Source organism: Hemicordylus capensis, chromosome 1, assembly GCF_027244095.1.
Source record: "Hemicordylus capensis ecotype Gifberg chromosome 1, rHemCap1.1.pri, whole genome shotgun sequence".
NCBI classification, from domain to species: Eukaryota; Metazoa; Chordata; class Lepidosauria; order Squamata; family Cordylidae; genus Hemicordylus; species Hemicordylus capensis.
This window is the reverse complement of record NC_069657.1, coordinates 249,691,239-249,712,753: the sequence shown is the minus strand read 5'-3', so window position 1 is coordinate 249,712,753 and position 21,515 is coordinate 249,691,239. Positions and strand designations below refer to the sequence as shown.

Sequence of the window (21,515 nt, the reverse complement as noted above, 5' to 3'; positions counted from 1 at the left end):
GCCTTAGGTTCAGGCTCCAAAATTACCTAGTTGCACCAGTGGGGCAAGCTACTTGTCTAGGAGGTCTTCGCCACCTTCTGGTGCCTCGAGGAGAGGAGAGCTGGTCTTGTGGTAGCAAGCATGACTTGTCCCCTTAGCTAAGCAGGGTCCACCCTGGCTGCATATGAATGGGAGACTTGATGTGTGAGCACTGCAAGATATTCCCCTCAGGGGATGAAGCCGCTCTGGGAAGAGCAGAAGGTTTCAAGTCCCCTCCCTGGCTTCTCCAAGATAGGGCTGAGAGAGATTCCTGCCTGCAACCTTGGAGAAGCTGCTGCCAGTCTGTGTAGACAATACTGAGCTAGATGGACCAATGGTCTGACACAGTATATGGCAGCTTTCTATGTTCCTATCTGCCACCTACTTATTGTATACTATCTAGCTAACATTTATGTTTTGTTAATTAGAAATTTGTCCCAGTGGGGATCCTGTAGAGAGTGGAGTTAGAGAAAGGTAGAGTTAGAAAGGAAAGGGAGGGAAAGGAGAGCGAGGAAATGGAGTTGCTTTCTGAATAATGTCTTAGTTATATCAGCATAAGATTGCTTTGTGTTTATGGGGAAAGAAGTTATAAAACCACTGTTGCTTGATAGCCATCCTGCATCGTAAGGGCTACCTCAAGGTACCTCAAGGAAAGGGCAGTGAAGGACACTGCTCACTGCTTTCCAGTTGACCTCAGAATCTTTCCTGCCTGCAGCGGCCATGACCAGGGGATAATTGCTACAAAACTGTTATCAGTCATCAAAATTGTTTCACAGGGAGCCTCCATGTTCTTTTCTCAGCCTGGGCCTCCCTGAACACTAGAGGTGGAACTGGTAGGAAACATCAGTAGACTAAATGACAAACAAATTAGGGGATGCTCAAGATGCATCTTGAGGTGCTCTTTAAGGAGTGGGATATCAGAGCATAAGGTCGATGATATGGACACCAGCTCAAAAACTCAAAATTCAACGTGCTAAAGTAAATGGATGGAGGGGTGAGAGAACAGCTTTAATCCCTGGTCTAACGAAAAGATTGGTATCAGAAGAGTTCTGGGAAGAGTATAACTAGAAATAAAGAGCAATACAATACAAGCATATAACATTAAGAAGAATTAGAAAGGGAACACATTCATGGAAAGTATGACAATAAGAAAGAGTAATCCATTTTGGATTAATTAGTTCACAGAGGCTCTTGAGAACAACAAGCCTCACATTTGTAGTAGCCTTTGTTAGACCCTTTCAGCTTTCTTGAAAATTACTGCCTCTGCCCATCTTTGATTCATCCAAGGTTAAGGTTTTAAACACTGCTTTCCTGGCCCGAAGTTTCTGTTACATTTCTATGCAAAATATAAAAAACAACAATAATACTGAGTGAGTAGGATCCAGTGGTGCCCTTCTACATGCAGAAATCTTGCAGTCATGGAAGATCTACTTTACACCTCATACTACAGTGTTGTGTGAAAAAAAGAGTGTCCCCCCACAACCCAAAAGAGTTCTTCCACTTGTGAAAGAGTTTGCACAACCTCTTGTGAAAGAAGAAGCACGAGGAATGCGACAGAAGGGGCCAATTAGAGCACTGTATGAACCCACCCCCGCCATCCACATTATCGTGGATTTGTGAAAGAACACTAGCAGCTATTCTTCTTATTTTCAAAGTTCCTTGGATTCAACCCAATATTAATAAATGCTAATGAGAATGCTCACAAGAACAAAAAAAATGTTTAAAGATGAACTAAATGATCTTTTTATTCCCTCCCTCCACCAGCAATGTCTCTCCTGGTGACCCTTTTAGCCCTGGCTACTGGTCTTCACCACTGTGTCGGAAAGGAGGTATGAGGTTTGTTTATGAAATTTAAGGTTTATTTGAAGGTGAGTGCTCATTACTTTCAATAGATTAGGATTCCATAGCCAAGCCTTCTGGAATGACGATGAAAGGATAACCAGACTAAATGATGTTTACCATTGCCATAAGGGCCAGCTCCAGGTTTTGGTGGGCTATTGGCATAGTGTTGCCCATGGTCCCTTCCTAGCTGGATGGGCCCTAAGAATGTCACGTAACACCTCCACATGAAGGCTGTGGGCCCAGTAGTGATCTAAGAGATTAGCGGGAGGCTTCCGAGGGCGGCCTGGGTCCTCAGAAGCTGCTCAACCATGCCCTGACACTGCCCCTGATTGGCACTGACACTGCAGGAAGTAAGTCTGTGTGTGTCTTTTCTCTCTCACTATGGATGCTGAGAGAATGACCAGTAGTGGCCTAATAAATTGCAAGCATCAGCCCAGGACCCAGAAGCATTTTAGGGCTATGTGGAAAAAAACATTCTTCTGCAGAACAGCTAGTACCCGGTTGACACCCCCTCAGGGGTGTAGCTATAATTGAGCAGATGGGTTCAAGGAACCTGGGCCCCTCAGCTCCTGAGGCCCCCCCGCTCCACCCCTCCCTATTTTCTTCATGATCTCTCTCACTCTGAGGGGCTGCCAGGGAGAGAGGTGAACACGGGCCCCCTCTTCCCTAGCTACTTCCCTGCACCCTCTACAAAAAGGGCGGGGATGGAATGGGCTTCTAGTTCCTCACCTTGAAACTGACTCCTCCCCTCCCGAGCTGAGAAGATGTGAACTGTGAGAGTTTCTTTAATAAGAGGCACTTGACTGCCTTACTGTTCAAACCAATTAAAGTCTTCTTAAAAAGATCTTGTTACATTTTCATTGAAATATCTGTAGCGAATGCTGCAAAAAGCAGCATTACACTTTCTTGTGATGTTTATTCCAAAGGTTTTTGCCATCATTCCTGGCACTGGGAAACAAAGAGGGCAGGGGTGCCATTTATGAGAGGGCCTCCAACTCGTAGGTTTGAGCACATGCATTTATGCCTAGGGAGCACCTATACCTTTACCAGCTTAGGTTCTACTCTCTGATGACTGTTGTAAATAACTTGGGCCTATGTCCTGGGCTTACATGCTAATGATACCAATGCCTTTGATTTTAACAAGCAATAAAAATAGATTCTTCCATACTGATGATATGACAATGAGCAGTGAAGTAGCCAAAGTGGCTAGTCTAGAAAAGTGGGTAATGTGGCAAGTTCAAGATTATCCCTGTGCAATGAATGGTTTCTAATGAAGGCTCATATTTATGCTTCAGCTTTCCCACCATGCCCCTCTCTTGCACCAAGCTCCACTAATTGCTGTGAGATCAAAAGAGTGGGTTCAAACCCAATACTTCATGGTTGCATTGCTGTGAAAGGCAGATGGCAGACTACCTGGCAGCAGTAGCAGCCGGTAAGGGGGTTGGCAGTGAGATTGATTGATTAAGCACTGTCAAGTTTTTAGATTGTGAGCCCTTTGGGGACAGGGATCCATCTTCTTATTTATTTATTATTTCTCTGTATAAACCGCTCTGAGCCATTTTTGGAAGGGCAGTATAGAAATCCAATGAATGAATGAATGAGTGAAGTCGGTGTCCACTCTTAGCGACCACCAGTGTTCCCTCTAACAGTGATTCCCAGATGTTGTTCACTACAACTCCCAGCATCCCCAGCTGCAATGGCCTTTGGCTGGGGTTTATGGGAGTTGCAATCAACAACATCTGGACATTCCTGTTAGAGGAAACCTGACTTGTCACTTTAGACAATTCATTCATCTCTCCCCAATGCCTTTTAGAGTTCCCTGTAAAAGAACTACCCATCCGCTCTCCATACTCCATCAGCCACTACCTCAAATTTTCTGAAAATTCCTCAAAGTGACTGCTCATTGTCTAGGTTTGATTGATTGGGCAACTCATTCATAAGTGCAAGGGCACACACATGGCTTTTCCTGAACTGACCAGATGTATGTTTTGTATTGATTGATTGATTAAGTGCCATCAAGTCAGTGTTGACTCCTAGCGACCATATAGGTAGATTCTCTCCAGGATGATCTGTCTTCAACTTGGCCTTTAAGATCTCTCGGTGGTGCATTCACTGTTGTCGTAATTGAGTTCATCCATCTTGCTGCTGGTCGTCCTCTTCTTTCCTTTCCTTCAACTTTCCCCAGCATTATGGACCTCTCAAGGGAGCTGGGTCTTTGCATAATGTGTCCAAAGTGGGATAGTTTGAGCCTGGCCATTTGTGCCTCGAGTGAAAATTCTGGATTGATTTGTTCTGTGATCCATTTGTTTGTTTTCCTGGCTGTCCATGGTCTCTGCAAAAGTCTCTGCACATGCACAGAGGCTAGGACTGCCCTGTCACCCCACACAGGATACCGGGTGGAGCACCACTGCTTGAGACAGTTTGCAGGTGTTGTGGTAACACTGATAAACACCTGCTAATTTGTTTTTAAAGGTGCCTCTCACCGCCACTGCCACCCCCACCATCACCATCCGCACCGGCCGCTACTGCCTGACAACATTCTGTAATGTATGAAGTCTTCTCTAAAAGCCTGTGGGCCAGCTCAGATATCACATGGACCCCTGGTTAAACTCAGGCTCCATGTGATCTCTCTGAGCCTTGGGCACACATGCTTCCCCTTCTATCCCTGCATAGGAGGCCACTTCCTTTCTAAGTTAAAATAAGCTGAGATTGGTTGGGATGTCCAAATTGACCAATCTTGGCTTATTCTAGCCTACTTCCCTCAAATATGTTGAGATCTGTAACTTACTTTAAGCCTTGGGTCCAGATCTTTGCAAAAAGCAAAAATCAAGAATTTTTAAAGGGATATAAACTGGTATTGATGCAATTTAATACACTCTTTGGAGTGTGTGTATAATTGTTATACAAAGGAGGAAAAATGTGTGTGTTGCTTTCATGACAGCAAGATGCTGCAGTTTATGCTGCATTGTCAACTGATTTGCCAAACATACAGAAGGAAATTGTGGACAAGCACAATGCCCTAAGAAAACAGGTGGAGCCAACAGCTTCCAACATGCTGAGGATGGTAAGAAGTTGTACACAGCTTTCTTGGGAGTTTTATTTATTTGTATATGATTTAAAACATTTGTATTTTCATCTCCTTTTTCTTCCAAAAGAAAAACTTAAAGTAGCTAACAGCAAGTCAAAACAAAACCTATATAAGCAGTGTGTACAATATATCAATATACTGTAGACGGAAATAAGATACAGTAACGTATAACAGTGATAAAAAAGTTGAAACATTCAGAGCAGCTGCCCCCCCCCCCGGCCAATATTTTTTGTAAGAATACCTGATCCCCCTCTCACCCCCTCTAGGCCTTGGGAAGTCCCCCTGCTACTTTACTGGTAAAGTGGAATCCTCACTGGATTCCCCTTTACCAGTAGATCCCCGAACCAGTCTGAACGGGTCCGGTTCAAACCAGAGCTGGTTCAATTCAAACCGTGGTCCGAATTGAGCCGGCTTGCACATCCCTACTAGCAAGCCAGTGGATGGCCAAGAATGTCAGATTCTGACAAGAGACATAACACAACAGGATAATGACACTGTCAGGATGGACCATGTCAGGCCTCCCAACTGTTGTGTAGTCTGTCTATTAGAAATCTGGCATGTCTGTCAGGCTTCTTTCCCACCGCACTGTCCTCATCTCCTCCTCCTCCTTACCTTTTACTGGGCAGTGGCAAGGAACAGGGCTCCATACTGCTTTATCATTGCTCAGAGGGAGCATACACACCCCTTCTGATGCTTGAGTTTAAAAGGCATGCTTTCTCCTTTTCTTAAACTTTCCTTCCATGGATACTTCAGTAATACAAGGGCACCTAGGAGTGGTAGTTTTTTCTAAGGCTGCAGCCATAACTGAAGTCTCAGACCAAAATCTATTTTCCAGAAAAAACTCCACCTTTAAAAGATCCCAAGGAAAGCGCCTTTCCCCCTTTCCTTTTCAGGCCTTGAGGTTGCACAGTGACAGCAGAGAGCTTCCTAACAGTTCCAAACATTGGAGGCTCCCTGCTGTCATCAGAGGTGCACCTAGGTAATTTTTGAGCCTGGACCTAAAGGCCTTTGGAGTCCCCACCCTACCCTGCAAATTAAGCATCATCATGCTCTTCTAGGCAACCACACCATCCTGGATAGACTAACGAGGATTTGGGGGCCTCCAGGGGCTGTAGAGGTCTTTGTCTTTGGCCCCAAAGTCCAGGGGTAAGATCACCTCTGGCTATCATTGTGGAACTCCGTCAGACAATAGGTCAGGATAGGCACTCCTACCTGCTTTGGGGACTCCACAAACCTCAAAGGCTAAATGGCTTGGGGGCTGACACCCCCCAAAAGGCCCTGACTCTTATGGGGGTTGGCAGAGAGGGGCAGGGATCAATGTCACTCTGAACTGATGCTCTGAGACAAGGTGTGTTGCCTGAAAGCCTTGCGGGGAAGATGCTGCTGTCTGAGCTCCAATCTAAGTTAGGCCTGCAGGGCAAGGGTGTGTGTGGATATTTTGTTGCTAATACAGTTATTAAAATGTTCAATACAGTTGTGGCTCTTTCCATCTAATATAGTTGTTCAGTGTCTTTATTGCATTGTATCTTCAGGTCTGGTGGCAATGATCTACTTGATGTTAAGATTACATGTGTGAAGTGCTTTTAGTCCTTTAAAGCAAGGGTGTTATAGAGTCACAGTGAAGTTAAATTTCTACCCACCCAGAAGTAATTCAGTGAATTCCTTTTTTAAAAAAATCAAAGAAAGAAAGAAATCCCAGGGCCAAAAACTGCATTTGGGTCTGAAAAACAAGGGAAAGTGTGGATGCTTGAAGAGTAAATTAAAAGCAAGAACAAGATGTAAATCTATTTTGCTTACATGATGTGGAATTGAATGTTGGCAACTCAACTTACAATTTCAGTGATTTTTCACGTGTGAATGAATTTGTAAGACCTTTAACTCTTTTCTTAACCAAAGGGTGTTTTTTTTATCCTAGTATACTAACCTTAATGTACATTTCGCTTGCTTTTCCCAAGGAATGGAATGAGACAGCTGCAATTACTGCAAAGAACTGGGCTGTTCGGTGCAACCAAGTTCACAGTCCTGCAGATGTAAAAACAATTGGTAAGTTCAAAATGGGAGGAATGTCTTATTTCTGCAGAAATTGGTACGTTTAAAATCGGAGACATCCCTGATTTATCCAGAAATCTTCACCTCCACGTAGGAAATAGCATGTGCAATCTCATTCTTAGTGAGCTTAGTTGTTTTCCATGAACTTTAAGGAAAAATTAAATTAAATTAAATTTTTAAAAAACCCCAAACACCTCCACAAATACCCTGGAATTTCAAAGGAAAATCTTCCATGGTTGGGCAAGTTAATTGAGAGAGTGGTGGCCTCTCAGCTTCAGACGGTTCTGGATGAAACAGATTGAGGTTGTTCTCACGTACAGCCAATACCAGACTAAAGAAACCAAGCCCAGTCTTGGCTTCATGTGAGAAGCAGCCGCGGCAAACCTGCCAGTGGAGCCCACCTTTAAAATAGGCTTACGGGAGCGAATGCTCCCTTGGCCTGGGTTTTTTTTAATCGTCTGTCAGCACCAGCCGCTTGTAGCCAGTGCTGTAGCAGTGACAGCGGTGGCCAGAGGTGCTTTCTATCCGCTCCAGCTGATATGCCAGCAGCATCTGTTTCTTGAGATAAATGACCACAGAACAGTAGTGCATATGCCGGTCACCTCCAGACTTCGTTACAGTAATGTGCTCTATGTGGGGCTGCCTCTGGACATAGTCCAGAAACTGCAGTTGGTACAAAATGTAGCAGCCGGGTTGGTTTCTGGGTCATCTCTTTACACCTATACAAAAAGAACTGCACTGGCTACCAATATGTTTCTGGGCAAAATACAAAGTACTGGTTATAACCTATAAAGCCCTAAACAGCTGAGGTCCAGGGTATTTAAGAAAGCACCTTCTTCATTATGCGCCCTGCCACTCACTAAGATCATCTGGGGAGGTCTGTCTGCAGCTGCCACCAGCTCCTGTGGTGGCTACTCAGGGATGGGCCTTCTCCATTGCTGCCCCAAGGCTTTGGAATAAACTCCTTGGTGAAATGAGAACCTCACAATCTCTGATTACTTTAAAAAAAGGCAGTTAAGACACACTTGTTCACCTAGGCTTTTAATTCAACTTACAGATTTTAACATTATTTTAGATTTTTAAATTGGTTTAATGTTTAAATTAAACCAGATTAAAATTGGTTTAATGTTTCAGTCTGTGCTGTTCTACTGTAAACCACCCAGAGACATGAATTTTGGGTAGTATATAGATATGCCAAATAAATAAATAAATAAATAAATAAATAAATAAATAAATAAATGAAAGACAATTTCTTGGTCGGAGGTACTTTGGATTGCATGCTATGTATACAAATCTCTCTCTTTTTCAGATGGTGTAGAATGTGGAGAAAATCTCTTTATGTTAAAGCAGCCTATGCCATGGTCATTCATAATTCAAGAATGGTTTAATGAGAGAAAAAATTTCATATATGGAAAGGGGGGAAAGCAACCAAATGCGATGATTGGACATTATCTTCAGGTATGTATGAGGTTTAGAATACGGTCTCAATGTCCTAATTCTAGGCTGGTTTAGAAATATGCATCCATTTAAAAAGGGAATGGGTGTGAGTCCACAGATCCTGCCTTCCACTGTGTGCCAGCAGAATCTCTGCACAGGGCCTATGCTCAAACAAAATGTATGTACACATATTCTGTCTACATAATCTAGCCTCTGGAGTTTTCAGGGTACCAGATTACAATATATGCAGATAGCCTATGCATGTGCAGTTTGTATACACACAGGCTATGCGCAGAGGTTCAGCTGAATGCACCGAGCCAGAGTACAGGGCCATTAGTGCATACAATTCCACTGTCTCCCAATCCATGCATTCACAGAAGGTGAATTATGTCTTCAGAACAGGGCTTCTATGGCATCAGTATTGTATATGGAATATGCATTTAGACACAACATTCTTTTTGGTCAATCCAAAGTTGAGGCAGAAAAAAATTCTTTTCTGTATCCAAATGAAGCTTTAGTGAAAAAATATTTAAGATATAAGATGCTAGTCCTATCATTGGTTCATGTAGCCTAGTATTGTCCACCCCGACTGGCAACAGTTTTCCAGGGTTGCAGGCAAGGGTTCTTCTCAGACTGCAGCTTGAAAGCCTTTTACCTGGATTTGTCAGAAACTGAATCTGGGCCCTTCTGCAATGAAAGCATTTGCTCTACCGTTGTGCTATGGCTCCAACAATTTTTCATATGTCCAAATACTCCAGTCGGTTCTGAAAAATTCACTTCCTTATCCACTTCCTTAAAAATGAAAAGAGAAGATGATCTGCTTGCCAACACATTACATGGGCTAGGAAAAGCATATTGGGTAGCAGCCACCAATTAGGAGGCGGGTTTTTTTGCTTCTGGTCCACCCACAATGAAAAAAACCTACGTCTGCTAGTAAGAGGAGGGGTAAGGGAAGGAGACAAAGCCCATTATGTCTGGACACAATCTTCCTAAGAAAGCCAGGAAGAACAAACTCTCTGTAGAGGCTTATATCTTTTAAAAAAATAAAAGAATACTAGGAAAGAAGAAGCACAAAGGAAAAGCTGAATAGATAGAAATTAGAAGTCCAAAACTCAGGAAAAGAGATCAAATAGTTCAGGGAGGAAGAAGAGTGGATCTTAGGAAGGATGGAGGTGTGAAGCAGAAGTAACCTGAGGTTTAGCCATGAGGAAAAGGTCAGTAGAGGAAGACCATGGCAAATAAAAGAGAAAGAAGAGAATAATTTGGAGCGGGGAACATTAAGAATAAAAAGTAGTGATCTGGTAAGGAAACACAATGCAATGTAGGGAATGCAATAAAGGAGAAACATGGGCAAAACAAAGTACAGAAAGATACAAGATACAAATAAAGTAACAGAAAGAACATAAGGAGCAAGTGGGAGTAAGAAACTGAAGCTGAGAAAGACACTAGCCAAAAAGAAGAGAATTATGACAGTTAACCTAGAAAAGAATGAGAATAAACCAATGTCTAACCAATCAGAGTCTAACTGATTTACTTTCTTATTTACAGGTGGTTTGGTATAAATCCTACAAGATTGCATGTGCAGTTGCTCAGTGTCCAAATAGCAAATATAACTATTTCTACGTTTGCCATTACTGTCCGTCGTATGTATAATATTATTTATTATATAAATGCCCCTGCCCTAAAACCCTGAAATAACTGTACTAACATATGATCGTGCAGTATTACATTAGCTATTTTATTATTCTTAAAAATCCGTATTTTATTTATTTGTTTCTTTATCTATTTTAATTCACATTGTGCCTTAACTTTATTAGGGTTCCCAAGATGGATCACAATGTAAATATGAATAGAATATAAAGTCAGTGTTAAAGTAAATTCTACAATAGAAGCAATAATGAAACAGCAACGATAAAAACAGCAGCAGATAACTTCAAAAGAGCAGCATCAGTAGCAGTCAGTATTTGGGGGACAAGACACAGGGAAGATGAGCACAAGAGTAGACAATTTGTATATTGGAAGGCCTAGAAAGTTGTTCCATCTGCAGAAAATAAGAAGTAAGAAATTAATTCACTAAAAGATAGTTTTCCCAGAAAGTGTGTGTGAATGTAAAGCTGCATGTGAAATAAAGCTAGAGCACCATTGGACAAGTCTTAGGGCCAGTATGGATGATACGGAGGACACTACATGGGATAAAGAAGAGCATCTAGGTTTCCAGTTCCCTCCCTGGCTTCTCCAAGATAGGGCTGAGAGAGATTCCTGCCTGCAACCTTGGAGAAGCCGCTGCCAGTCTGTGTAGACAATACTGAGCTGGATAGACAAATGGTCTGACTCAGTATATGGCAGCTTCCTATGTTCCTAAAGAAGGGCATGTGGTGACATCACTGAGTACTCCCTGATGTGCTCCCAAAGCATCCCTTAATCAGAAGGGTGAGCGGATCACCTGAATGTCATCTCTGCATGTGTTCCAGCTACTTGTTTAAAAGACATTTGGAGTGTGTTTAGAACAGACCTCCATGCTATTCAGAGATTCTCTGGGAGTGAGTCGGGACATTCTCTGCTGATGTCATGACAAGCACTCTCAGAATGAGGGCATCTACTTTACCACATCTACTGGACTCCGTATTGTCCATACCAGCACTAAATTCCCTTCTGTGTGCACTCCAATTACCTTTTCAGTGGAAAATGATATTTGTGATGCTATTTTATGTCATTTTAAAATTTCAGGGGAAATGATTTTAAAACACCTCATACACCTTACAAACAAGGAAAGCAGTGTGGTGATTGTCCTAATAATTGTGAAGATGGATTATGCAGTAAGTACAGATGATACTACTCAATTTCATTTTGAGAAAAATTGTCATATCAGTGAGTAATATTCATGTCATGTCATGTTTATTTACGGTCATAGACCGAAATTTAAAGCATACATAATAATACACATATGATATAATAGTAATATATACAGAGATCCAATATTATCTCATCCTAATCAGCAGTTTCCAGTTTACATAATCTGGTTTACCATCTGTTGTCTAGCATTCTTAGCTGCCTCACAAAACTTAGCAACTTTAATTGTTACTTTCTCCTTCTGATCTGAGAGCAGATAGTTGAAGGAGAATACATCTGTATGTCCTGGGAAGTCAGCCAGTAATGAGGAAATATAACGAGATTGAAAATCCCTATAGAAGAGGCAGTGGAGTAAAATATGAAAGATAGACTCCTGTTCTCCAGAGCCGCAAGGGCATAATTAGTCTCTGCTCTTTTGGTATCCCTCTAAATTTACCTTCTAGTTCAGCTGAAGGTAGCACATTAAATCTAGCCAGTGTGAACATCCTGCGGTACTTAGTAATCGTAATCTTGTCCAAGTAATTCGCAGGTTTAGTATTATACATTTGTAATCACAGAAAAACTTCTTTAGAGATTAGAGATCGATCAGTATGCATTTCCATGTCATAGATCCGCTGCTTTAGTATCAGTCTTGCACAAGAAATACCCATTTCTAATAAAACGTCCGGACTAAAACCATATAAACTTATTTGACGAGATATTGATAGCTTCCAACTAGAGTTAAATTTATAAATAAAAATTAGGTGAGCAAGGCCTGTAGAGAAAAAAGCCAACCTTAACCAGAAGCTCAAAATGGAAAACCACATCCGGGTTTCCATCTTAGGCATACCAGTTTCCACCCTCAATATTACATTGGGAACACATCTAGGGATCTGTAAAATAGATCTCAAAAATGTCATCTGAACTACCTCTAGAGGTACGCAGTTAGTATACGGGAGTGAGTAATATTCTAGGAATTATGGTGTACTGATTCACTTTATGGTAATAAATGGCAATAAAAGGTAGGTACAAATACATCAGAGACACCACACACACACACACACACACACACACACACACACACAATGGCCTTCAGAATTCTTAGCTACTTGTCTATAAGACAGTATAGTGGCAATGATAGAAACACATTCTCCCTTGCTTTTGACAAGATTTTAAAGACCTCTTTTAAAGTGTAAGTAAGTAAAAAGAAATAAAACCAAGATCTTACAAACTTGAGCAAAGATGTTTCAATGCTAAAAGATCATTGTCAATGCTCTGACTCAAACAGCCGGAAACTCTTGAGCTTAAATACAGCAACTGAAACCAGATAATGGTGTTTAAGGATTGAAACGCAACGCGTTTGCTCAAGTTTGTAAGATCTTGGTTTTATTTATTTTTAAATACACATTAAAAGAGGAAATCAGGCATCACCATGAAGCCACTAGTGTTCTCATTCATTCACTCATAGTTTCCACATGACTGAGTCAGTGATACCTTTTCCCATCATGTTTAGATGCACCAAAGATCTGAGAAACTTCCTTATTGCCTTTAATTGGGGAAACCTTAGTTTCCCCACCATGACTGGGGGCAGTTTTTGGCTGCTCAGCAAACTCAGTGCCAATATGGTCACCCCTATTAGCAGACTAAGCACCTCCACAGCAGTTATTCAACAAAGGCTTATGTGGTAAGGGTCCCAGTGCAATATATCTGCAGCAGTATTCATTGCAGCATGTCTTGAGCCTGGATCCAGGAACCCTCCTTCCCCCCACTTGGGGAACGAAGCAGATATTTCAAGGGATGAAACATGGTGGGAAGAGCGGGTGAACCAGTTCCCACAACAGGAGAACTGGACAACCCAAGCCAATGCCTCCACCTTGACTTGGGGACCCAGCTCTGCCTTTGCCTTCTTTTTTGGAGGAGACCCCTGAGAGTCTACCAGCATTAGCAGAGCCCCACCCACCCCCGCCACATCTCTGAAGCAGTCAAGGCCTCTTTAAGAAACAAATCCTTCCCGACCCTAGGGAAGGGGCTGGTCTGAGTCATGTTGTATGAGCTGCAGACTTAAAAGTCAGCAGTCTGCTCTAAGATGCCTCTGGAGCAAGATTCTATTCATGTTGTAGCCATACTCAGCTCCTGCAGTCCTGCTCAGTGCTAACTGGGGTTCTGACTCCTGGCTCTCAGGTTGCTTTCGGATGTCATGGGGACTCATCACAGTTTTGCCCCCCATGACGTCCGAATGATCAGAACTGCAGTTCCTGGTCCCAACCGCAGTTCCAATTTTGCCCTCAAATCTCGGAACAAACTCTCGGTTTGTAGTGAGTTCCACTCACCCAACTGAGGGTCTGTTGCCTGCAGAGTGTCATCCGGATTGTGCAGCTTAGATAAACCAGAGTTAAGGGGAGTAAGCTCCTCCCCCTCTCAAATGCAATTGGCTGCCGCAGCTGTCTTTACATTGAAGGAAGCCCGGGCAGCCAGTTCCTCCCCAACTTTAGTCTCCCAGTTTACAAAGGTCAGTTGTCTGTTAGTGTTCCGGGGGAATGCAGGCATTGGACCATTGGACCAGTGGTTTGCCATTAAGTCTCAAGGCAGCCTCAGAGCTGTTCAAGGTTGGTGGCATTCCTGCATCTTTATTCCTGGGCAGAGACCTGGGCTCAGCCCAGAACAGGATCCTTTATGGCCCTACACACCATGGCTCTGACATGCTGACAGGACAGGAGGAGGGATATGGACTAGCAAGAGACTCTGATACTTCATTCCAAACAACCACTAGAGAAGGCCTGGCTGTGCTGAGTCACTGGATGGATGGTTACAAATTGCCATTTCCCTGTACATCTGCACCTGATGTATTTAGATGTTCACATTAATCCAGAGTGGCAAAGATCACTCTAAGGTAGCCTGCTTATGTGTGTAGGGCTCAGAATAGGGATCTCACACAGAGTCTAGCACAAGCCCCTCTTGGCCAATTTTGGTAGTGTTGTGCAGGCTTCGGGGACCATAAGGTATGTGTTGTGTGAGAGACTGGTTCATGGGCAGGGGGGAACTTAGGCTCAGACTCTGTGAGTCCCAGTCCTTAGGTGTCTGCTTCCGGAGTAGCACAGTTCACCAGTCTGGTGTCAGGTCTTGGGACTGGGGTCCTTTCCTCCAGTCCAGGCCTGCTCAACATTGGGGCCCCCAGCTGTTTTAGACTGGTTTTATGGTTGTTTCCCAGGTGGCAGGCAGGACCTTTGCAAAATGTTGTTTCTCAAAGTTCCTGAATCTTTAATATGGATGTTGGGTGCCCTGGCAGCATAGCAGTTTGCATTTGGGATACTACTGAACAGGCTCTCTGTGGCATCCTAGGAGCCCTGAGAGATATAAGCAGCCCTGAGAGATTTAATTTCCAGAGTCTCCAGTATTCAAGGCTCAGTAGCCTTGAGAAATGTGACAAGTTGCTGGGAGGAGGTGAAAACTACTCATTAGTGCTTCCAAGACCAGATATTTTATGTATTCTGTGGGGCAAGTGTCCTCCTTTTTTGCATGCTGGATTTGAAAAGGAGGGGGGTGAAGGAGAAGAGAAGGAGTTTCCAGCACTCTCCTCTCCTCTCCTCTCCTCCATACTTACTCTTCTGCTTCACCCCACTTCAATCAAAGACCATCTCAGTCATTATCCTGTTTCCAGCAGGGGCCAGATTGATGCCTCTGGGAAGCAGACAAGCAAGACAAGATGGCAACAGCTGCTTTCCCCTGGAGCATTTCCAGACAGGGCTTTTAGCTCCCTTCTCCTCCAGAATGGAGGGTGTGTAAGTCCCTGCAAACTATCAGGGAGCGCTTCACTCACCCGATTCAGGTTTTTTTATTGCCCATTAGAGCATAGCCTGATTTATGTCCAGGGTTAAAAAAAATCCACTTTTTGCATCTGTTTTTTGGGGGCAAATTTGAACTTGCAGTAAACCTCCAGTAAAGCCTGCTGTCTGGAAATGTTCCTGTTGTTTGCCTTGGCTATTAGAAGCCACAGAGTATGAGAATACCTCCTATAAAGATTTGCAACCCTTTCATTTCAGCAAATCCATGCAAAAATGAAAATCTACTTTCCAACTGTGCCAGTTTGAAGGAGGAGTTTTCATGTAATCACTCATTTGTAAAAGAAAAGTGTCCTGGAACCTGTAAGTGCACAACTGAAATACTGTAGTATCTGAAGTTTTCCAGAAGAACTTTGAGCACAATGAAGAGGAAGGGGTCTGCATGAAACTCAGTTTATCAAATGAATATCATGCAATTAAAATAGGGGTTCTGCACTGCATTCTGCTGTCTATCTTTTTTCCTTGTCTTAGCCACTGTTAGAAGCCATGGATATTCCCTGTGTTCATTTCCTTGATTAGGTAATTTATGCCAGGCACCAGTATCACACTTTCAAATACAGCTTTATTAAAGTTTGCTAGCAATTAAAGCTCACTGGGTGCGGCCGTGCGCTCTAGCAGTTTCTACGTCTCATTTATTTATTTATTTATTTATTTATTGTTAAATTTATATACCGCCTTTCATTCAAACAATCCCAAGGCGGTTTACAGCAAAATTTAAAAACAAGATTGTAAAAAAGACACAATCCAGTTTATATTGAGATAACAGTACATCCCACACTTGCGCATTGCATACAAGCCAATGCATCCCCTTTTAATCCCAAAAGGTCCCAGATGCTCTCAAGTGTGACTTCTCTCACCCGCACTTCTCAAGAGATAGGCTTGTTTGGCCCAATCCATTTCTACCCTCCACACACAGTCATAGTCAAGCACCTTCAAGGCAAGGGACAGAATGTACCAGATATGAAAAGCACCATCTACCTTCGCTAGCTTGATGCTATTCAAACTAATCTTTTTAGCACATTTTCGAATATCTTCCCACACCACGGACAGTGGTCATTTATGATGATCATTTTGTGAACCAGCTTCTGTATTTAGCCAAGTTTCTCCACTAAAATAGCTTCTTTGTTATCCGTCCACAGGGGCAACTGCCTTATAAAATCTATACATAATAAACTCATAACAAGACTATTCCTGAGGCTTTTTTACATACTCTTGTGAAAGAAAAGAAATGTGTGAAATGCTGCATACAAAATATGCTCTCATCAATGGATTCACAAACTTAGTAATTTATTTCTTTTTTTATTAATTGTATACACTGGTTGACATGATATGGAACTGTACAAAGGTGGAGCAAGAACTCTGTCCTCATAAGTCGCCTAAACCTAGGTATGGATGTGACTTGCCTCCCAGGTGCAGCATGTGGGTAGGGTAGTGGGGAAGCAAATTTCGCTCCTCCCTCCCTCCAAACGAATACAATGAAAATGTATATACTGCTTTTCAACACAAGATTCCAAAGTGATTTATAGATAGATAGATAGATTAGATAGATAAAATTGCTCCCTGTCCCCAAAGGGCTCACAATCTAAAAAAGAAATATAAGAGAGACATCAGCAACAGGCACTGGAGGGATGCTGTGCTGGGGATGGATTGGGCCAGTTACTCTCCCCCTGCTAAATAAAGGGAATCGCCACTTTTAAAAGGCGCCTCTTTGATCAGTTAGCAGGCTCCTTTCATTGCCAGGAAATATGTTCCTGAGGGTTGTGCTGCTGGGTTTTGCCTGGGATAGGGTTCCAAGCAGTCCTATGCTGCACACTTTCTTGGATGTAAGTTTCACTGACCTACGGAACTTTTGGAATTCAGTGGGATCAGAGGAATTGCAACCCAGTCCTATGAATGCTTACTCAGAAGTCATTCTGAGTAAGCATTCATAGGACTGGGTTGCAATTCCTCTGATCAAGGGCACACTAGGGCAGGCTCATCTGCTGATCTCAAGAAGGATCTTTGAGCACATTGAAAGATCTGTGGGGCCCTGACTGTTGGCTAATATCCTTAGAAGGCAGGTGTCTAGCTAGTTGTATAGCCTGTCCTGAAAAGCATGTCTTTGAACTCCATTCCTTTCCTTATTTAATATAATGAAGGTATTTGCCTTCTTCCCCTTTTATCTTTTATTACTTTTCTGCCTCTTCATTCCTTTCTATCTATACTGCTTTCTTCTATACTGGCAAAGAAGAAAAGCAAAGGGTATTCTGGCACTGAATAGCTATTAGCATGAGATCCGTTTTCAGATTTGAGACTAAATAATCTGATACCATTTTATTGCATGCGACAGGAGTTCTCATATGTCCTCATTTCTATGCATATTCCTGAGCTGTCAGCAATGGCTTATTTTGTATCTAGAATAGTTACCTGAGATTTTCCATCCTTCAGTAGTCTAGCAGGAAGTCAATACATTAAAGAGATCTATTGTACAACAGCTCTTCTGATATTTTTCCAAGATTTTTTACAAGTTATTTGTTCAAATAACTTGATTTAACAAACTAAAATAGCAATAAGTAGTTTATGGCTGCCGAGACATTTATATTAAGTAGAATTCCCCCACCTTCTATATAAAAGACAATTATATAAATAGAGTAGAATGATCCGATACATAATAAGAGACGTTTTAAACATTTGTGGTGCAATTGCCAATTAATGAAAGAATATTGGGGAAAGCATAAAGGACATAGCCTTCCAATGGACCTTAACACTTCTTACTCTTTTACTCTTACTCAAATCAGACCTGACTCGTTCTCTGTCCAAAGAACCAGTTCCTTTGCAGCACGGATATTTCCTGGCAAGAGTTAACTCCGGAGCCTGGGTGAGACCAGGAATTTTGCTGCTTGGCCTGCTCCCCAGTGCTCTCTGTTTTGTTATTCCCCTGTTAGGGAGGCTGGGCAGGTGCCGTGCTGTTTCACACTGAACTGGAAGGCAGGTATTTTTTGGCTATTTCTATGAACAAATCACCATCATTAATCTGGAGACTTGTAAGTTGAACCGTTTCACTCTGGCATCTTTCATTGGTTTGCTTTGAATTTCTCTTCCTTGGTCTGGAGTGAAATCCTCCTTGGGCTTTGGACCTTCATCTATGTTTTCCTGAGAGTGGCGTCATGCAGCTGGTGGCCCTTCAACACGCCACTGGTGGGTCGATTGTGGCCCATAGCCATGGAGATTGCCAGTTTTCACCAGGGAAGCACTGGAAGGGTCCAGGATCAGGCCTGTCTTGTACTCTGCCCAAGCAGCCAACTACTCTGCAGCATAGCTACTGCCCGCTATTTTGTTTGGCAAGAATCCATGCTGGAGTCTGGAACAAGTCAGGGACTGACCTCATTCTCTGTTTCTCTCAGCTCCACTATTCCCCTACTTGCCCCATAGTTTCAGACTGAGTTGGGAGGCAGGTTGCTTGCTATAAATGCAGATGATTTCTTGTTGCTGGCCCTCTCCCCCTCTAGCTGCGCCATGGGTCTCTTAAAGATGGGGCAAGGGAGAGGCATGGCTGTAGCCCCACCCACTGGACCCAGGTGAGACAAGGGCCACAGTAGGATAGACCACTGCAGGCTCCTCCCACCTGTGCCTCCTTGTGACTCTGTGGCTGTCCATTGCTCTTGCTGGTAACCGCTGGGCTTGGCTACTGGAATGTTCTCTACAGAGGTGTATATAGTCTGGAGACTTCAGTGAGTGCAAAGTTCAGCAGCCAGACTGGACTCTGGAACAACTACATTACTCTGGTTTAAAACAAAACAAAGCATTGCAGGGGCTGCCAGCATGTTTCCAAGTGAAATATAAAGGGCTGGAAATAACCTATAAATACTTGGACCCCAGAAATCGAAGACAGCACCTTCTTCTATAGAAGTCCCATTGATTATTGAGGCCATGTAGAGGTCCTGCTGCAGTTACTGCTAGTTTGACTGGTGACCCCTAAACGTTGATGTGCCCCCCACTGAGATGCAGGCGATGGCTTTCTTGTCAGCCTTTCAGAGGGCCCTAAAAACCATGCTTCTTACTCAGCTGTATATAATTGTATTAACTGTTTTAATTTCATGTACTGTTTTAATCGCTTGTATACTGCGCAGAAACTCATGTATGGGGTGGTAAAAACCTAGCAAATAGGTTATCCTGTAGGTAGTGGCTCAGCCCCCCCTCCCCACCAAGACCCACAAGTCTTTGTTTGTGGGTCTCCCTCAGTCAGTGTGCTGGGCGGGCCCTCAGAACCTCTTCCCTGGAAACAGAAAAGTAGTCATGTACAAGGCCAGTTGCTTGCACGGTTGGCTGTTTCCAGGAGCGAATTACTCTCTGTCCAATCCATTCACTATGTTCAAAGACCTGGAAATCCAACCATTCCTTTTAAACAAGAGATGCTGTACTTGCAGACCTCTGGACAAACTCTGGGCACAAGAAGGAAGATGGGAGTCCCCCCAAAGGCACAGAAATACTGGCACTAACTTTGGGAATGGATATTTCAGTCCATTATTACACAGGGAACGCTAAGATTTGGTGTAGGCAGGAGTGGCGGTTCCATAATAGGTCCTGGAATCCTTGCCCATTCCTTGTAATTTTGGCTGGGTTCCCCCCCCCCCACCAAGCCTCACTTTGTATCTTGCCTGTGATGCAAATATTAGATCTGCATTTCCCTTCTGCTTTCTGCCTCACATTAATAACATGGAACATAGGAAACGAATTCCTACTGAATCACTTGGTCCATCTAGTTAACTGGCAGCAGCTCTCCAAGGTTTCAGGTAGGAGTTTTTCTTGGCCTACCTGCAGATACTGCCAGGGATTGAACCTGGGACCTTCTGTGGTGCCCAGGGACCCCCCTAGCTCTGTTATAATGGCCTCTGCCTATTGTTGTTACCTCTGCCCTCCCAGCTCCAGAGGGCAGCACCCACCACTGCTTTGTAGGGCTGTGTGGGTGGGTGTTTTTAAGTAAGTTTATAATTTTGGTTGATGGGGTGTGTATTGTCTGTACTAGCGGGCAGCAGCTCTCCAAGGTTTCATGTAGGAGTCGCTCTCAGCCCTACCTGGAGATGCTGCCAGCATAGGGAGGCTGCAGCGTAGGGAGGCTGGCGGTGGCCCGACTCTTTCTTCCAGAAGAGTCACTGAAACTGCTTACCACGCAGGGCAACACAGAGTGTGGAAGGGAAGCCCCTGATAATACCCTCATATCTTCTCTGAGGGAAGGCCCATGGAAAGGGCAAAGCTGGAAAGGAAAAGGGCGAAGCCAGGAGGAGGATGGTGAAGCTGGGTGGCTTCTTCAGGCATTTCATCTGGCCCTGAGGAACACTTTTCAACCCCTGTCCTGCCTTGGGGTTGTGGGGAAGCCTTCCTAAGAGAGTCTGGGACAATTTATGTATCATATTTACCATACTGAAAGAACTGGAAGGTAGAAGTGGCTAAGGAATCACACTTACATTTCTGAATGTCTTTCAGAGATGTGGGGAAAGACACTGGATGTCAAGCCCTTCCATGAGGGGGATGAATTTTCTGACGAGGAGCCAGCAGGCATGCTCATTCCTGACGAGGAGCTGGCTCAGGAACCCACCCACAAGCTTGACAGGGGACTCTCTGTTGAAGGTGGGGAGGCCCTTATAGACCAGGACACTCTTGCACCAGACCTTCTGGAGAGCTCTGTTCAGGAACCCACACAGACAGTGTCACCAGAACCTGCTCCCGTTCCTCAGTTTACCTTAGGATCCCACATATCCACCTCTAGGGCAGTGGCGTCTGTGTCCCCATCAAAACCCAGCAAGAGACACTGACACCCGGCTCGGGCAGACCTACAGCAGCGCCATAAGAAATAAATTAAGACTAATGGTGCTTTATAAATGAATAATAGACCGAATCACTAAAAACAGACACACACACACACTCTCTCTCTCTCAATATATAACATACACAGACAAAGTCTCTCTCATTTGCCCTCAGTCTCTGTCTCTCTCATTCACCAGATCTCTCTGTCTCTAGACCTCTTCGATCTTATGAGCCCCCCAGCTGCTCATGGTTACAGCAGGCAAAAGTGGGAAGTCCCACTGCCTGCAGTCAATCACCCCCTTGCGCTGATAATCACGGTTATGGTGCCTCTCATGTGAAGCCGGTGGCACTGTAAGTGTGATCATGGCAAATCCATGAGCGACTCCCATGGGAGGAACTGGAATCCCCAGGCATCCCCCCATTATTTCCCAGCTGCCTTGCACGTGTTCCTAGCCTCCCTGTGTTATTCTCTGTCCTCCGCATGAAAAATCCCACCATTCCTCACAGCCACCCAGTCAGCACCCTACCAGCATGCTACCCGGGGCAATTGCCCCATGATCAGCTGCCACCTTGTGGTGGAAGAAAGGAATGGCTTCATTGGACCTGCAGATCTGACTACACACCCCTAG

At 43.7% G+C, this 21,515-nt stretch overlaps 1 protein-coding gene across 1 annotated transcript; it reads left to right on the top strand.

The window, feature by feature from the left end:
• The first annotated feature begins 1,774 nt into the window (after window positions 1-1,774).
• LOC128335347 (serotriflin-like) lies at window positions 1,775-21,515 on the top strand. The gene is made up of 8 exons (XM_053273440.1): window positions 1,775-1,847; window positions 4,802-4,924; window positions 6,904-6,991; window positions 8,307-8,455; window positions 9,983-10,077; window positions 11,162-11,250; window positions 20,566-20,709; window positions 21,394-21,515. The coding sequence occupies exons 1-8, from the start codon at window positions 1,785-1,787 to the stop codon at window positions 21,513-21,515; spliced, it is 873 nt and encodes a 290-aa protein (XP_053129415.1). The 5' UTR covers window positions 1,775-1,784.

What these genes read in the sequence shown, in the direction of transcription:
- LOC128335347 (XM_053273440.1), top strand. Translation starts at nt 1,785, where the DNA reads ATGTCTCTCCTGGTGACCCTTTTAGCCCTGGCTACTGGTCTTCACCAC. An exon ending in CTTCCAACATGCTGAGGATG is followed by an intron (nt 4,925 to 6,903) that starts GTAAGAAGTTGT and finishes GCTTTTCCCAAG; the next exon opens with GAATGGAATGAGACAGCTGC. An exon ending in TGCAGATGTAAAAACAATTG is followed by an intron (nt 6,992 to 8,306) that starts GTAAGTTCAAAA and finishes TCTCTTTTTCAG; the next exon opens with ATGGTGTAGAATGTGGAGAA.